A 16,156-nucleotide genomic window follows, 5' to 3' on the forward strand; every position below is an offset into this window, starting at 1 on the left:
CTTGGGGGCTTGGGTGTTAGTATATACATAATAAACTTCACTGTCTGACTTCTCCACTTTAAACATGTGCAATTAGTTTCCTGGAGACAGGACTCAGGACCTCAGTTGAAATAAAAGGGGAGGCTGGAGCTATGGCTGTAGTCGCTTGGGAGAGCACTTGCCTAGCCTTGGGTTCTATCCCCAGTATCACAAAAAGGAGAGTGGGCATGTAGACAGAGAATATTGATTTGCATTATTGTATGCTAAGAATTCTTTTTTAATTTGGCACAAGTCTTTTAGCTATGTGTCATCTACTCTGCATGTGAGGAAACAGGCTTAGTCCTTTTTTTTTTAAGATTCATTCATTACTAATTTATGTATATATGTGTTTTGCCTGCATGAATGTCTGTATACCATGTACATGCAGTGCCCATGGAGGCCGGAAGAGGGTGCTGAATCTCCTGGAACTGGTGAGCCTCAGTGTGGGTGCTGGGAGTTGAACTCAGGTCCTCTAGAAGAGCAGTCAGTGCTCTTAACCACTGAGCCATCTCTCCAGCCTTCATGAATGCATTTAACCAACTGAGCCAGAGAAGTAGGCTGCTTGCTTATAGAAGATCTTCAGAAGTCAGCAGGCCTGACTTTTAAGGCCCTACATCTTATTACTTCTATGAATTCAGGTTTAGCCTGTCTGAACCTGATCTCAGATCAAATGGAGGAAATGATTCCTACCCCAGCAGACTTAGAAGCTCCTCAGGTCAATGTCTTGTTTCTCCCTGTTTACCCTCACCTACCTTTGCAGAATAGAAATCACTAAACTGCAGTATCATGTTTCCATGAGATAGAATCGGGTGAATGGAAACATTTATGTTTGTGTGCGTGTGGTCTATTCATTGTGCATGTCCATGTGTATGCATACTATGCATGCTCACTGCATGTCTGCTGGTGCATGTGGGAGCTAGAACCTCCATGTTCTTCACCTTATTCTCTGAGATAGGGTCTTGCACTCAACCTGAAACTTACCACCTCAGCAGAACTGCTCCAGGATCCTGCTGTCTGTCCCCTCAGGACTAAGATTACAAGCTGGTGTTACCATACCTGACCTTTTATTTAGCTGCTGGGGTTCCAAACTCAGGTCCTGCACAGTGAGTACTTGACCAACTGACCCGTACCCCAGCCCCCAACACACACACACATATGTGATTCATGATACAGGTCAGAGAAAACATGAGGACTACAGTAGGGATTGGGAAAGACCTGTGGCTGGAGAGTAGGCCTTCCCAGCAGGCCCCCTCTGGGTGAAGTTGCTCCCAAGACTTATGTTGGGTGGGGCTCCTAGCCAACTGCCAGTGTAGTTATGATCAGATTGTTGTCAGGAAAAGAGCTGCCACATGTACCCATGCTGCTTGAGCTCAAGCCTTCCATTCTTGTCAGAAACCAGTGTTGCCAGACATTGCACTGAGTACTAAGGACAGGTTAGAATTAACCCTTAACTCCAGCTCCCATTATCTGGTGAAAGTCAGGTAACAGGTAGTTGCTCTAAGTGCTTTGGTAAGAGATGGGAGCAGGAAGTGGGGGGCTTTTAGGGTGCTCAGAGTATCAGGAAGAGATGTGAGGAATAGGTCTGCTGATGTGGTAGGGCACACCCGTCATGCCAGCAGTCAGAGGCTGAGCAGAACAGTCAGGAGTTCAAGGTTAGCCTGGGAAAAATACTGTCAAGAAAGAAAAAAAGCAAACATCAGAAGAACACAGGAAACTTGTGCCAACAAGAGATGGAGACCGTCCAGCCTAAAGCATAGAGTGGGAAGAGGAGAGAAGATACAGGGTCAGATAGAAGCATGGGGACGAAGAGGGAAAACCGAAGTGTGACTGACATTTCTATCACAGGTTATAAGTTGGCAGTGTCTTTACTAGACGGGGAAGCACATAGACAGTCTTGGATGGAAAAAGAGGTTTCTGTGTTGAACAAGTACCCGAGGGGCGTCCAGGAGGAAGTGTAGTCCTCAGTTATAAGCGTAGGATCAAGTGAGCATCTTAAGTATGAAGATAGCCAGAGAGCAGAGCTGTAAGGTGCTGGGGGCGAGCATAGGGAGGTGGCATGACTGCAGAGAGGATGGTCCTGTGGGAGACCTCTGAACTTTAGGAAGACTTGCAGTGATAAGAGAAGACCAGAGTTCAGTGGCTAAGGGAACTAGTAGAGAGGACAGCTATAGAGGGCACCAGTCCCCTACACACTGGGACCACAGAGCAGCTTTATGATGTCAACTGCGGCTCTAAGCAGGTTCTCTATATAATCCATTCATCCTGATTGTCAGCCGAGCTGTAACTAGAAGGGGAGTCACAGTGGGGATGGGACAGTGTTGGTCTCTTTCTAAATGTAAGAGTCTAGTATACTTTCATACACAATGAGAAAGGCTTAAAGTAGACAGCCATCCTGCAGAGCAAGCAGGAGAGGGCGAGCTAAGGAGAGCCTCTGTGTTCAGGGCCCACTGATGCCTCCCCATCATCAGCTGACTCCTGGCTAAGAGTGGTAAGAGCACACCAGCACACAGGCCCAGCCCCAACTCTAGTTCCAGAGATAGCCTGAGTCAGAGGGTTCTACTACTCTGGGGCCTCTGTTCTACTCCACCTCTCTAGGAGAGTCAAAGGCTTGTACACCTGGTGTAGTTGTCCATTCAGGAGACATACACTGAACATTTATCCTACCCCAGGTACTACTATGTTAGGTAATAGGAATTGGGTTATAAAAATGACATAGTCTCTGCCCCCTTGGAGGCCAGTCCATCATAAAGAGAAAAACAATAAAATGGAGAGTTGAGTAAATGAATCTGATTCAAAGACATGTGTAGCTGCTTAAACAAAAACCCTAGGGGCTGGGGATTTAGCTCAGTGGTAGAGTGCTTACCTAGGAAGCGCAAGGCCCTGGGTTCGGTCCCCAGCTCCGAAAAAAAGAACAAAAAAAAAAAAAAACCCCTAAAGAAGGGCTGGAGAGATGGCTCCTCAGCGGTTAAGAGCACTGACTGCTCTTCCAGAGGTCCTGAGTTCAATTCCCAGCAACCACATGGTAGCTCACAAATATTTGCAGTGGGATTCGATGCCTCTTCTGGTGTGTCTGAGGGCAGCTACAGTGTAGTCATATCCATAAAGTAAATAAATAAATCTTGTTTTAAAAAGAAAAGAAACCCTAAAGAAACAGCACCACAACAGCCCCCTCCGTCTCCTCCGATTAAGGCAATCTCAGTCAGTGCTGTGATTCGACAGGTATTGTAGAGCTGCGTGCTTCCTGCAGCCGCTTACCAGGGTACTGAGAAGTCAGAACTATAGCCCAGACCTTATAGATCTCATGTGCAGAGAGGACGGACCAGCTGTGCCCCTGCCCCCTCCAGTTCTGGTTTTTTAAATGTTCAGAGAACAGCCAGAAGACAGGTCTTCCCAGTGCCAGTGACCTCCATGGTCAAGGCAGTACCCTTGAGCTACCTTCCACATCACATTAACCAGCAGGCCCTCAGCCAGTGTTCAACCCTTGCTACCTTGCAGGTTCTAGGGTAACTGAAGGGAGATGCTGCTGAGAAATCTGACGAATGTTGAATGAGGCATAAAGACCTTAGGAAGTAAACTGAGGGACTGCAGAAACAGCCCCATGATGAGAGCAGACTGCGCCTCCAGAGGAGCGGGTTCAACCCAGCACTCACTCACTGGCTCACAACTGTCTGTAACTCCAGTTCCAGGAAGTCTGATGCCCTCTTCCAGCCCCCCTGAGCACCAGGCATGCATGTGCTACCCAGACGTACGTGCAGAGAAAACACCCATACACAGAAAAGGACAATTTGGAAAAAGTTATAATTGAACATTCTCCTGTGATATAGACTGTACTTTCAGAATTAAAGAAAGAACCACGTGGCTACAATAGGAAAAGTCTTCCTGGAGGAGGTCGGATGTGAACTCATTACAGTAAAGACTAAAGAGAGGGAGGGAAGGGAAGGGAAGGACACATTAGGAGGGGACAGGGTCTTCCAGTGAGGGAGGAGCCACTTGTGCCAAGGATTCATGGAGGGGGGAGTGAGATGAGGAAGACACAGATGGTGTGATTGAGGTCAGGGGGTGTTGGTCTGGTATGAGGGTAGGTTTCTAGGTAATTTATTCCTTAACTACCATTTCAGCCCAGAACCTGTTGTGGTGCCCAACTTCTTTTTGCCTCCCCAACAACTTGAGGCCTCTCTACGCGTGATCTCACACTCTCCAGCTTTGCCACCACCAGCCGCAGCTGACCAGGTAAGAGCAGCCGCTGGTCTCCTTCTTAGTACATCAGCATCTCTTCCCTGAAAGTGTGCAGCACGCAAGCTGCCCCCGTGGTCACTCTTTATGCTTTCCTGGGAAATATCCCGTGGGTCCCGACTGGGCAAGGAGCTCGGACAACAGGACACTCCGAGCCTCGTTAGCTAAGACTGCACGGAAGGGAGAGCAGCACAGAAGCATAGCAGCAACAGTGCACATCCACGCAAGCGGGGTTCCCCACAGCAGAGGACACCACATGGAAGGGTGCATCCCTAGGGGACCATGACAGCCCAGTCAGATCTGGATGAAGAGAGGTCACAGAAGCAGTGTGTCTAGTTGCCATTTACAAAGCACCTTCCTAACCACGAACGACAGGCAGTTGGGACATGTGCATAGATCTTAGCTCTCCACTGTCTGCTCTAACATAACACCTGGTCCTCATTGCAGGTAGCAAAAAGAATGGTTATAGTATTCTGATATGGCATATATAATCAATTATATAGATAAATTATCTGGTTTTGTGAATACAAATCCTAAACAAACAAGAAGCCAGCCAGGTATAATGTCAGAAGCAACGATTCCAGCGTCAGGATCAGGAGTTCTGGCCTGTGCTAGGTGAGCTCATCCTTCTTCAGAGAGAGAAGGGGAACTGTCCAAGGGCCAGCCACACTCAGGGCTACCTTGCCATGTCCCCAGGGCCACTTGACTGCTTTTCTAATTAGATGCCCTTTGGGGAGGCCATGACCTAACTTACAACAGATGTGTGGAGTGCCACATCTGCGTGGAAGAGAGCACCACGTAATGTAGTAGGGAAGGGGCAGGCCACACAGAGGTCCCAAAACGCTTTTCAGAGACAAATATAAGTTATGAACAAACTGTGTTTGCATACTCGCTGTGGTCAATAGCTCCTACTCAGTGCTCCCTTCACTTTGACATTACTCTAAACACTGTACACAGTCAGACTATCTTAAATCCCAGCAACTGGATGGGCTAGCCAGATTCTCTCCATTTAGTAATTGGGTATGTCAGAGTTGACGCTGTGGCAGGCTACCAGACAGAAGCAACTTAAAGGCTTGCTTGAGCGATCGCAGTCTGTAGTCCTTGGCTGCACCGATGTGTGAGAAGCTACCCACCGCACAGCAGACAAGTAGCAGGTAAGCAGAGACGGGCCAGTGAGCTGAATGTAACCACCAAAGGTTCATTCACTCCCTCAAGCCAGGCCCCACCTCCTGAAACTTCCAGAATCTACCAAAATAGTGCCACCAGCCTCCAGTACACGAGACTTTTGGAGGAACACTTAATATCTAAACCATAGCAATGCGGGAACTTAGGCTCAGAGCTTCCTGTCCGCATCTTCAAGGCATCAGTGTATCTGCACATGAAGAAACTGATGGGTAAAGGCTCAGCCTTTTCCCAAAGAGCTCAAAACCCTGCCCTGTGTGTGTGTGTGTGTGTGTGTGTGTGTGTGTGTGTGTGTGTGTGTGTGTGTGTGTGTGTGTGTGTGTTGCTTTGCTTTTGAGACCGATCCTCCAGCTGGCATAAAGCTCCTGCCCTGGGCCTTTAGCAGTTGACAGTGTAAACATTTCCCATGTCCTTGCAGAGTCTGTGTTGGTAGGAGAGAGTCAGTCTGACCATTGCTGAGCCCTGCGTTAGAGTTCTGTGCTTAGTCACAGCTAGCAGGCCAGGAGACAATTGTGTGATGGTTCTCAAGAGAGGCCTTGAGACACCTGAACCACGCACTGGCTTTCTAACCCCTCTCTCCAGCCTCCTTTCCCCCACCCCCCGCCCGACCCCCGTGTTTCTAAAACATGTGTTGGTTTGGAGGATAGCTTGATCTGAAGTCCTACCTGCCCCTTCCAGGGGCAGAGATGCTGTTCCCTCAAGGATCCTGCCGTGGTCTTAGTCCTCCTCTACTTCTGCACCTCTTCTGATGGTGCACACACATGGCTAAGACATTTGCATAGGCTTTGGGGGCTGTGCCCAGGCACTGAGCATAAGCTTGGAATACAGCATTCATGGAACAAAACACTGGACCTGCTAGTGAGTAAGCAAAGGATCTTAGGCTTGTGGCTTGACCTTACTGAGTCTCAGTTTTGTTCTAAGTAATGTCAAGCTAATGTGGGTGGTTAACAGGATGAGGATGAGAATTAAGTAGGCATGGTTGAATCCGTCTCCCTGCCGCCGGCCCTCTGGGCCAAGTGGGTGAAGGGTCAGTGAGTCATGCACCTCAGGAAGAGTTCCACAAGCCACTGTGACAGAACTGCCAGCCAAAATGTTGTTCCTGTTTCTGCATTTGTGCCTTTGCAATATAGTCCCCCCCCCCCCCCCCCAAGGACAGACTGTCTTTGGTCTTTTCGATTCAGAGTGTGGGAGAAGGAAAAGATGAGAATGTCCCTTTCCTTAAAGGGCACTCTGAGTTTCAGGAAGATGAGCTTCAGGCTGTTCTTAACTTTCCTTGGCTTGCCCATAGCACAACTCCACTGGTGCTGCCTTAAGACAGCTTCTTTCCTTAGGACTCAGTCTGAGTCCCAGTTAGGAGAGCCAGTGTTATCACAGTTTGCCCAGTTTCAGCACTGGGAGGTCCCAGACCAAGAAACCCAGGTGACAGATTTTGGCTGGAATCCTGATGGTACCAAAAGTTAGATTGCCTGTGTATTTACAGCACTAGTATGAAACTTAACAAGATGGAGTGGCCATGTCTTGTTCTGGCAATGTTGATGATAAAGTGGAAATTTTTAAAGAAGGGGACCTTGTGCATGTGTGTCTGATATGAAGAACTCCCACGAATGCAGCCTCACACAGGAAGACTTGTGTGAGGCTATCTGCCCAGTATTGTTTGTCAGACCTGGACTAGTGCCACTTTACAGTTAGTCCTTGGACAGACACCCTTTTGTTATTGTCCTTGTAGCCAGGATTGCTTTGAATGAATATGTCTTCTTTGTTGCCTTTAGACGTTCCCTGTAAGCAAGGGTACAGTGAAACCACCCAACAAGACCACTCTGGATGGAAATATTTATTCAAGCTGCCAAGGCTTTCTCTTGGGGGGTGGGGGAGGCAGAGGAATAGGAATAGAATAGCAAAGGTGGCAAAGCCTTGCCAGTTTTAAAGAGGTTAAAGGAGGAGGCATAGAAGCTGGAATGGGGTATGGGAGTGGGGGTGAGGCTGCTCCCCAGAAGAGCCAGGATCTGTGTGGGGCCTTTGCTATGTGTTACAGGTCTGTGTTAATAGGGAACTAGATGATGTCCCCTTGCCTGGAAGTTGTAGGCTGTAGGGGCACATAGGCAAAAATAATGGCTTTTCCTAACAGAAACCCACATTTGTGGGGAATGCTGGCTTTACGCTTTTGTTTATCCACTAGCAATCCTTCTGTTTCCCAGTCAGAGCCCAGCCTGAGCTGAGCCCTTGCTGTCACTTAGGACATTGTCAGTGGCACCGCCATCTTGGGACGGCCACTCTGGATGCCATGGTTCCCACAGCGCACACGTTCCACAGCACACACGTTCCACATTCCAGTGCTTCCTGCTTAGCCCCAAATAAACAGCACCGCTCCTTAACATCCCTGCATGCAGTAACACTGGTGATGCAGGTACCAAAGGTCAGAGAAACGTCTCTTTCAAATTAAAATTTTAAAGCACTGAGATAATTGTCCATGAGTTGTCAGAACTTTGAGTGTCTTACATTTTCTTTAGATTTAATTGAGAATTACATTTGGGCAGGAACACCATAATCATCTCACACTTTAAAGTCTTTGAAAGTCTTAAAAATGACTTCAGTGGGAAAGGTCCCTGTTGCACAGCATGGGGACCTGAGTTCAGATCCTCAGCACCACAGAAAAGCTGTTAAGGCAGAGACCAATAAAGGAAAACACCCTACATCGGCCTCTGGCACACAGACACATGCACCTGCAAACCATTCACACGCATACACACGCACACATACACGCACACGCACACACATACAAGCACATATACTGGTCTTGCTTTGAAGAATTTTAGGCAAAGAATAGTCTTAGATATTTTCCCACATACTTGCTCTTCTCGTGCACTTGTTCTCTCATCCTGGTTCTTGCTGGGACAGTTACCCTGAGCCTGAGGGCTTCCTTTAAGGATTCATATCTCATGGACCTGCTGGTAACCAGGCCTCTCCAATTTAATGTTCCCAAGTTGCTTTATTTTGCCTTCATTTCGAAACTGATTTTCACTGGCTATAGAATAAAAGCCAACTTGAATGTTAGCATTTTAGAGATGTCTCCTTGGGGTTCATCGGGTGACAAAGCTTGCCTAGGATGTACAGAGCCTTGAGTGCAAGCCCCAGCACCACAGAAACTGAACAGGGTGGTGCCTGCCTGTAATCGCAGTCCTTGGAGGCTGAGACAGAAGGATCAAAAGTGCAGGATAACCTCGGAGACTCTGGGGGAATAATCAAATAGATGTCTCCATTACTGTTCTCCTGGGTGTTACTCGGCCTTTATTCTTCAGCTGCCTTTAAGATCTGTCTCGGCTTCTGATGGTCTAGTGCAGTGTTCTCAGTTGTGGAGCTGGGAACGGCAGGTACGAGCGTGCAGGTCATTAACAGTGCGGGCTGGCAGCATTGCAGCCCTTAGGCTGGGCGGTGGATTTACAGAGCTTGTTTTATTGTGCTACACTGTTTACTTACATAGATTCATTGGTATTTGATGAAGTCACAGAACCTTATGTAATTGGGATTTAATGATGATGGCTGTGAGTTTGGAGCAGACTGGCTGGGACAGCTCCTGGAGTCTAAGGAAGGCTTTCTTATGTTTTAAGATGTACGAGTGTTTTGCCTGCATGTATGTGTGTACACCACATGTGTGCCTGGAGCCCATGGAGGTCAGAAGAGGGGATTTGATCCCTTACAACTAGTGTCACAAGTGCTGTGAGCTCCTGTGTGGGTGCTGGGAACTGAACCTGAGATCTTTAAGAGCAGCCAGTGCTCTGAGCCCCAGGAGGACTTCCAGAGGACTGAAGGTGGAGATCTGGTTCAGAGGATCGCCTACCTGACAGAAACACGTGATTCTTCACTAATGTTCCAGGCAATGCTCAGCTTAGAGTGAGAGGGGAAGGGGGGAATAATCCAGTCTTGAGTCTCCATTTGTGGATCCCATATGTTCTGTCTCCTCCTGTTGTGTGCAACAAAACTTTTCTTGGGGAGACAACATACATCAACTCACCCCCCAACAGGTATACCACAACAGACCAAAGCAGATACCAGCAAATCCAGTTTGGTGAGCCATGAGTTTCACTGGGGGTGCTTACAATGACGCAGACGGCTGCAGCACCAGAGCCCGGGTGACAGCTTAATAGGCAAGCTCCTGTCTAGTCTGTCCCTAAAGAGCTAGCTCTGCTGAGGATCCGCAAGCTCCCCAGGAAGAGGCGAGTGATTCTTCTCAGTCTTTCCCTGTACCTAACTGGAACTCTGGCCTTTTGCGTACCTGCCAGAAGAGGTTTACCAGACCATACCAGAAAGGCGACAGATCCAAGGGGGCTTTATAGAATCCAGGGCCCTTATGGCTGAGCTGCTCCTCTTGTTAACAAGTGATCATGACCTGTTTCATTTTCTTTGAACCATCAAGTCCCTAGCTCTCTGCAGAGTCAAAGAAAAGACCTAAAGGTCACAGGAAGGGTCCGCTAAAGGCTACCTGAAATTTTTGAAAGAAGATTAGCAACCTGAGTGAGGATATACAGGAGTCAGAAGAAGCCAGAATTGGCTGTACCTAGCTTGACCCAAACCACAAGTCAATGGATGCATCCCAGGAAGGCCTACAGACCTGTTGGCAATGAGCTGTGCTTGTCTAGACCTGAGCAGGCTGGTGTGCAGCCGGATTCAGGAACTCTGCCAGGACAGTTACCCTAACCTATTTCTCTGGACTTTGAAAACTTCCCACTAGTCAGCACTGGTTAGTGGGCTAAGAAGTCTGTCTGGCTCTCCTGAGCCCTTCATTATGGAAACTGAGGGCCAGTGGTGGTGTAAGCAGGAACCCTATGGAATGGGCCTGTTAGAAATGGCTTCTCAGAAGGACAGAAGTGCCAGGTAGTAAGGCACAGAGGGACACTTGGGTAGAAGAACCCCATGGGTAGAGTGCTAACAGGAATGGAGAGTGAGCTGGAGTAGGCCAGCCATGCTGTAGCCGGGTTAATTAAATTTTGATCTTCTGCTCAGGGATGAGACTCTGGTCTGAGTTTCCTGACCCCACTTCCCCTTACTCATAGCTGTGGCTGCTGAGTTCTCTGCTGTCTTCAGTCTGGGAAGTCCTTGTTACTACCTTAGGAGAGGACAGTGGGAGCCACCCCAGAGAAAGGCAGCCGGCCAACGGGGTGAAAGTTGAGCATGGTGACAGCTGTGTGGAGCCCTCACACAACCTCTGAGGCAGCAGCAGTCCAGACAGCTTTGCTGAGCAGGGCAACTGTTTGCTTTCAGTTTTATCTCTCCAGTGTTGTTTCTCAGTTAAGGGCACTGCTCTAGAAAACAACAGATCCTTAGCCATGAGCCCAACCTAGAGGATCACTTGGGGTCTGTGGGCAGTTGTGGAGGAGCACTTGCCTAGCCAAACCCTAAGCCTACCCTGGGGAACTGCCAGACCTAGTTCTGCTGAGGACCTGTAGGCCTAGCTTCTTGCCTGAGATAAGGAAAAAGAAAAGCTAAGGAAAAGCTTTGTTCTGCTCTGGTGTCAGCCAGGGCCAGCCCTAGCTCCAGCATAGCTCCTGTGTTTTGCCCGATGTACCTGGCATGAGCCTCCATGAGATCTGAATGTTGAGTTTCATAGTAGACCAGAAAAAGAGAACCAGAGTTCACTATACCTCTCAGTGAGCACTGAGACCCACAAACAGAAGCCATCTTAGTCATAAGCAAGTGACACGGGTCATCTAGACACAAACCAGTATTCCCTCCATTCATCCCTCGTGCCCTCAGAGAAAGGGCTGGACAAGCTTGCAGAAGACTAGAGGCAGTCACCACACCCACCACTCCCTAGGAGCACATAGCCTACGATGAAGTAAGAGGTGTAATGAAAGGGCTCTGAATGAGATTAGACCACACTGCAGACCAAATAGCACTTCTAAAGAGACCACATCACAGGGACCTGTACAAAGTCTGTCTGTCTGTCTGTCTATGTGTCCATGCACCCACACACACACACACACACACACACACACACACTTTTACCGATCAGCTAGTTGAGGTTAAAGAGAACAACAGGTCAGACGTCCCCCAGACTACTTTGTGGTTTGTTGTTTGTTTGCTTGTTTGGGTGGGTGGTTTAGTTTAGTTGGTTGTTGTTTACTGGTGGTTTTGTTGGTTTTGAGACAGAATCTTACTGTGTTACTTGGTTGGCTTCAAATTCCAGAGGTCTCCCTGCCTCTGGCTCCCAGTGCTGCTCCTTTCCTGTGTCTGCCTGGTGACTGCTGTCAGCAGAGGAAGTCCCTCTCCAAACCTTGGCTCAGGCTAAGCCTCCATTTGACATCCTCTCCCTTCATACTGTGTTCAGACTTCATCTTCATGTTTCTCTCTAGTCTCTCCTCGAAGTTCCCCTCCAGGGATTCCATCCACATAAGGTCCTTCTGTCCAGACCCTAAAGAATCCCTAAAGTTGGGCTGGAGAGATGGCTCAGTGGTTAAGAGCACTGGCTGCTCTTCCAGAGGTCCTGAGTTCAATTCCCAGCAACCACATGGTGGCTCACAACCATCTGTAATGAATCTGATGCCCTCTTCTGGTGTGTATGAAAATACCTATAGTACACTCATATAAAAAAAATATTAAAAAAAAAAAAAAAAAGAATCCCTAAAGTTTGATGACCCACTTGCCATATGTGTCTCTCCTGCCTCCTCAGGACACGCCAGGCTGCTGGGTGCTTGCTTTTTGTCTGCGGTGCGGCTGCCCTGAGCAGGAGCATGAGAGTATGTAGAAGAATGGCCAGTACATTTGGGATATATATCCTGCCTTGAACAGTTTCCTTCTGCCCAGACCTGCAGGGTTACGTGTTTTGCTGTAACAACTCTGATAAAGAGATTCTTTAGCACTTACTGATCAAGATGTTTGTTAAACCTTTAAAGTCAACAGGTGCTACTGAGTGTATGTCTGTGTGTATTTTATCTCCACCCTCTCTGCCCTGGGCCCTAGGCCTGGGCTGTGCAGATAAGGTCCCCTAGGTCACTGGGTCTGGGTGTGGGTGCTGGAAGGTGGGCTGAATCAGCCACATTAGCTTCCGCTCCAAGGATGATAGGACCCCGAGGCAGCTATAGGCCTGTGTGTATGCCCTTCCTCTTTATGGCTGGCCTCACTCTCAGCTCCAATGAAACCCAGCTATCTTAGCTCCCAGCACTCATTGAGGCCTACCTGGACCGATTCAGCTATTATAATGGCTCCTTTCCCCATGTTCCCAAGCTCCAAACCTCATCTCTGACTGCTGGGTAGGTCAGTGTCCATCTCCCTTTTATCTTGAGTCCTCTGCAAGGGCAGGAGCCATGTCTGTCTATTGTCCACATGAGCTGTTCAGAGGGAATAGGTCTTAAACTTACAGGAGTCTTGATCAGCCACCAGCAGAAGCTTGATGGCCATTTCATGAACTACACAGAACTGTGGAAGTCTCCAAAGTGGAGACATAACTCCTAACAAGTGTAGAAACAGAAGTCTGGTTTTAGAAATTGACAAATGATCAAATACGGTGCCTCGGATCAGAGGTACACAGTGAGACCCTAGCTCATAAATACAAGACCTGTTTCCATCTGATCTGGCTTAACCTCCTAGTTCCCTGTAGCAGAGGATAAAAGAAAATGTAAGCCACAACCAGTGACCCAAAAGATCTGTCTGTAGTACAGCCTGAGCACCGAATGGGACAAATGTCTCCTCTAAACACCAAACCGTAGGGGTCTTGGAATGAGGCACACAGGAGCTTAAAGGTCTCGCGGAGAACCTGAGGTACTGTGAATACACAGTAGACCACAACCATTGGTTCTAGTGGAATGAGTGAGGCATTTACTGCTCAAGGCAGTTTTCTCCCAACCTGATCTAAACCAGGTCTTCATGACCCAGTCCTACCCACTCTTGGTCTCATGGCTTCCAAGCCCTCTTCTTGACTTGGCCTGCCTGGGGTTGTATATTAAAGCTCTAGTTAATGTCCTCAGAAGTGCCGAGTCTGGAGCAGAGGGCAACATGGAGACACTGGCCTCTTGGCCCTCCCCTGGCCTGACGTGTTATTTTAGAAGGAAGACTGCAAACCAACAAATACCCTTCCCGTTAGCCTAGACTCCCCAGAACACAGAGCTGTACCTCCAGGCTCTGACACTGCTCGTTCTTGGTCACCAGGAATGCCTGCCTCAATGCCTGCTCGGCTTGTCCACCGCCCTGCAGTGCGCAGAGATCTGGACTGACAGGGACAGTCCGTTCTGTCTGCCCAGCCCCCTTGTTCATGGTTGGGAAACTAGCTCCAAGCAGTAGAGAGATGCCAGCTCCCATTCCCTTAGCCATTCTGTCGGTCGGGCACTGTGTCACCTGTTTTACTCTGAGCTGTGAAGCCAGGAACTGTTCCACTCACGTCTGCCTCCAATTGACATGTATTTCTCTACAGAAAGGAGCAGTGGGGCTTCTGAGTGTCCTTATCCTGGAGCCTCTCTAGCCAGACCTGTCTCCTGTTAGCAAGTTTACAGGGTACAGGCTGTGGGGAGGGGCGGAGCAGTGCGGTAGAGTCTCGTTGCTCCATCCTCATGGGAAAGGCCTGTGGATTTAAGGACAAGAAAGAGATCTTCCCACAGGGCAGGCTGTGCACTGTGAAGCCAAGCCCGTTGCCCGTGGTGACAGCCTCCACTCCTCTGCGCTGGCTCTTCCCTGCCTGACCTCCATCTCTTCCCTAGGGGCCTTACTCTCAGCCCGCCAGGCAGCTTTGCCATGATTCAGATCTGAGCCCCTTCAGCACAGGAACCTGGCGGGATGCAAAGAAGGGGAAGTGGATGTGCACACACATGGCTTTGTCTATGGTGGCTGCTCAAGTGGGATTCCCGCCCACCTCAGCCCTGCCACTCAGAACTGCACAACCTTGAACTAATTGCACCTGGCCTGTGGGGAGAAAGGTACCCCGACCTTGTGATGTCATGGCAAGGGTTCCACAAGACAGAGTGTGTAACATATTTGCAACCCAGGTACCTGCAGAAATGTTAGCCCAAGCGCCAAAATCATCCACTGTAATGCTATGTCCTCGGTGCTAATCAAGCTGACTTCCTTTTCTCCAGGACAAGAGTGAGGCTACCACAGGAGCCCTTGCCCAAAGGCCTTGTCGCCCCAGACCTTACTCCCTCCCTCCCAACCTTCCTGAGGAAGAGACACGAAGGATTGCACGGATATTTTCTTCCCAATATTCCCAAAAGACCGATGAAGCCTGAGGGAAGTGGCTACCAGCCAACCTCTCAGCTCTGTTCAGCTTGCAAGAGACACCAGGTCTGTTTCCCTCGGCATCCTGGGGCCACTACCATCACCCTATTCCACAGGTATCTTCAGACCTAGTCAGCTAAGACCAGAGGAGTGTCCCGAGCCACCTAGCAACTACCAGGACCTCAGCTTCCTTCTGGAATGAGGTGACAGCTGGATGACTCCAGCACCCAAGTGTCCTGCCATCTTCTGACTGTGGGGCCTGTAGAGGCCTCTCTGAGCAGAGAAACCAGTGTCCTTGGCACAGCCTACTGCTGAGCAGAGCGTGGGCTCTGCGTGAATAGGACGGGCTATTTTTGCCGTAAATATTGGAGAAGCATAGAGTAAGTGTGTGCATAGTGAGCAAATTCCAAGGCTCTCTCCAGCTTGTTTGTCTGGGAATGAGGTATTTTATAGATATAAATTATTTTTATGATGTATTGAATTAATCAATAGAACAAGGGAATTGCCTCCTTTAAACTGTATTCGATTGTCTGAAACCTAACCATGTTTTTAACATATTATTTGTTTTTACTCAGCTCTGAAATTCATTGTTCTTGCCTTTGTTTTAATAAAAGTCTGGCATTTGTATTTGTGTACATGTGTTTTGGGTTGGTCACTGGGGTAAGGTGTTGGAGTTCATCTACTTTTAACTGCAGAAAGAAGGCACGGCTGTCACTCAGCCATCTGCAACGTGGGACTTGTTCTTCCAAGTGTCAGATTGGCCCATGTTCGAGTGACGATAGTGTCCCTCTTCTAGTGCTTTGGGCTTTTGCTTGCTCATTCTTGGTTTGTCTTTTCCTCTGATGGCCCTTTAAATCTCACAGTGAAAGTCTGCTGGTCCCCTGTGTTACTCAGGAGGGAATTTCTGTCAGAACACAGCCACTTGGGCAGTTACCACAGACAAAGCCCTCTGAGGATGATTCTGAAGGGGCACAGCTGTCCAGTGCCAGCTGGGTAGTGAGGCTAAAAGGAGCTACCCAAGGGCCCTCTGCTTGTCACCCCTGTCCTCAAAACAATTCCCACAGTTAAACTCAAGGCCAAGGAAGTCAGAGACATTGCTTCTGTATAGGTAGAAAGTGCATCAGGACCCAAGACATACCCAGAAAGAAGGGGCTCAGACCAAAGCAGGATACAGCCAGCAAGTGCCCTGAATTGGGGCAGGCTCAGGCTGCTGCATCCAGGGAAGGGATTCCTGAAAGAAACCAGAACTGGGGTAAAGCCCAGAGAATAGACCAGGTCATGGACAGCTGCACAGGGAACCAGAGAATGTTCTGGGTCATATCAGTGTCCAGCCTGACTGAGTCTGTGGCTCTGGCCTCATCTGGAAGGCACAGACACTTAGACGCTGGCTTCATATGGTTGCTGTGAAGATCAAATGGGACATTTCTGAAAATGCTTGGCTGGCATTTGGCATATAATGGGAGCTTGAGAAATGTCAGCCCACACTTCCCAAACGCCGGAGTGAATTCTCAGCAAGTGTACTGCT

At 48.8% G+C, this 16,156-nt stretch overlaps 1 protein-coding gene across 2 annotated transcripts in view; it reads left to right on the forward strand.

The window, feature by feature from the left end:
• Positions 1–15,266, forward strand: part of C2cd3 (C2 domain containing 3 centriole elongation regulator) — a 98,205-nt gene extending 82,939 nt beyond the window's left edge. Inside the window, exons 32-33 of one of the 2 annotated variants that reach the window (XM_032893045.1) lie at positions 4,137–4,248; positions 14,493–15,266. In XM_032893045.1, coding sequence (XP_032748936.1) covers positions 4,137–4,248; positions 14,493–14,642 — 262 coding nt within the window. In that variant the 3' untranslated portion in view covers positions 14,643–15,266. Of the gene's footprint in view, positions 1–4,136; positions 5,032–14,492 lie in introns of those variants that run through there. The other variant, XM_032893044.1, reaches the window with a different exon arrangement.
• The last annotated feature ends 890 nt before the right edge of the window (positions 15,267–16,156 follow it).

This window comes from Rattus rattus, chromosome 2 (assembly GCF_011064425.1).
Source record: "Rattus rattus isolate New Zealand chromosome 2, Rrattus_CSIRO_v1, whole genome shotgun sequence".
In the NCBI taxonomy this organism is placed as follows: domain Eukaryota; kingdom Metazoa; phylum Chordata; class Mammalia; order Rodentia; family Muridae; genus Rattus; species Rattus rattus.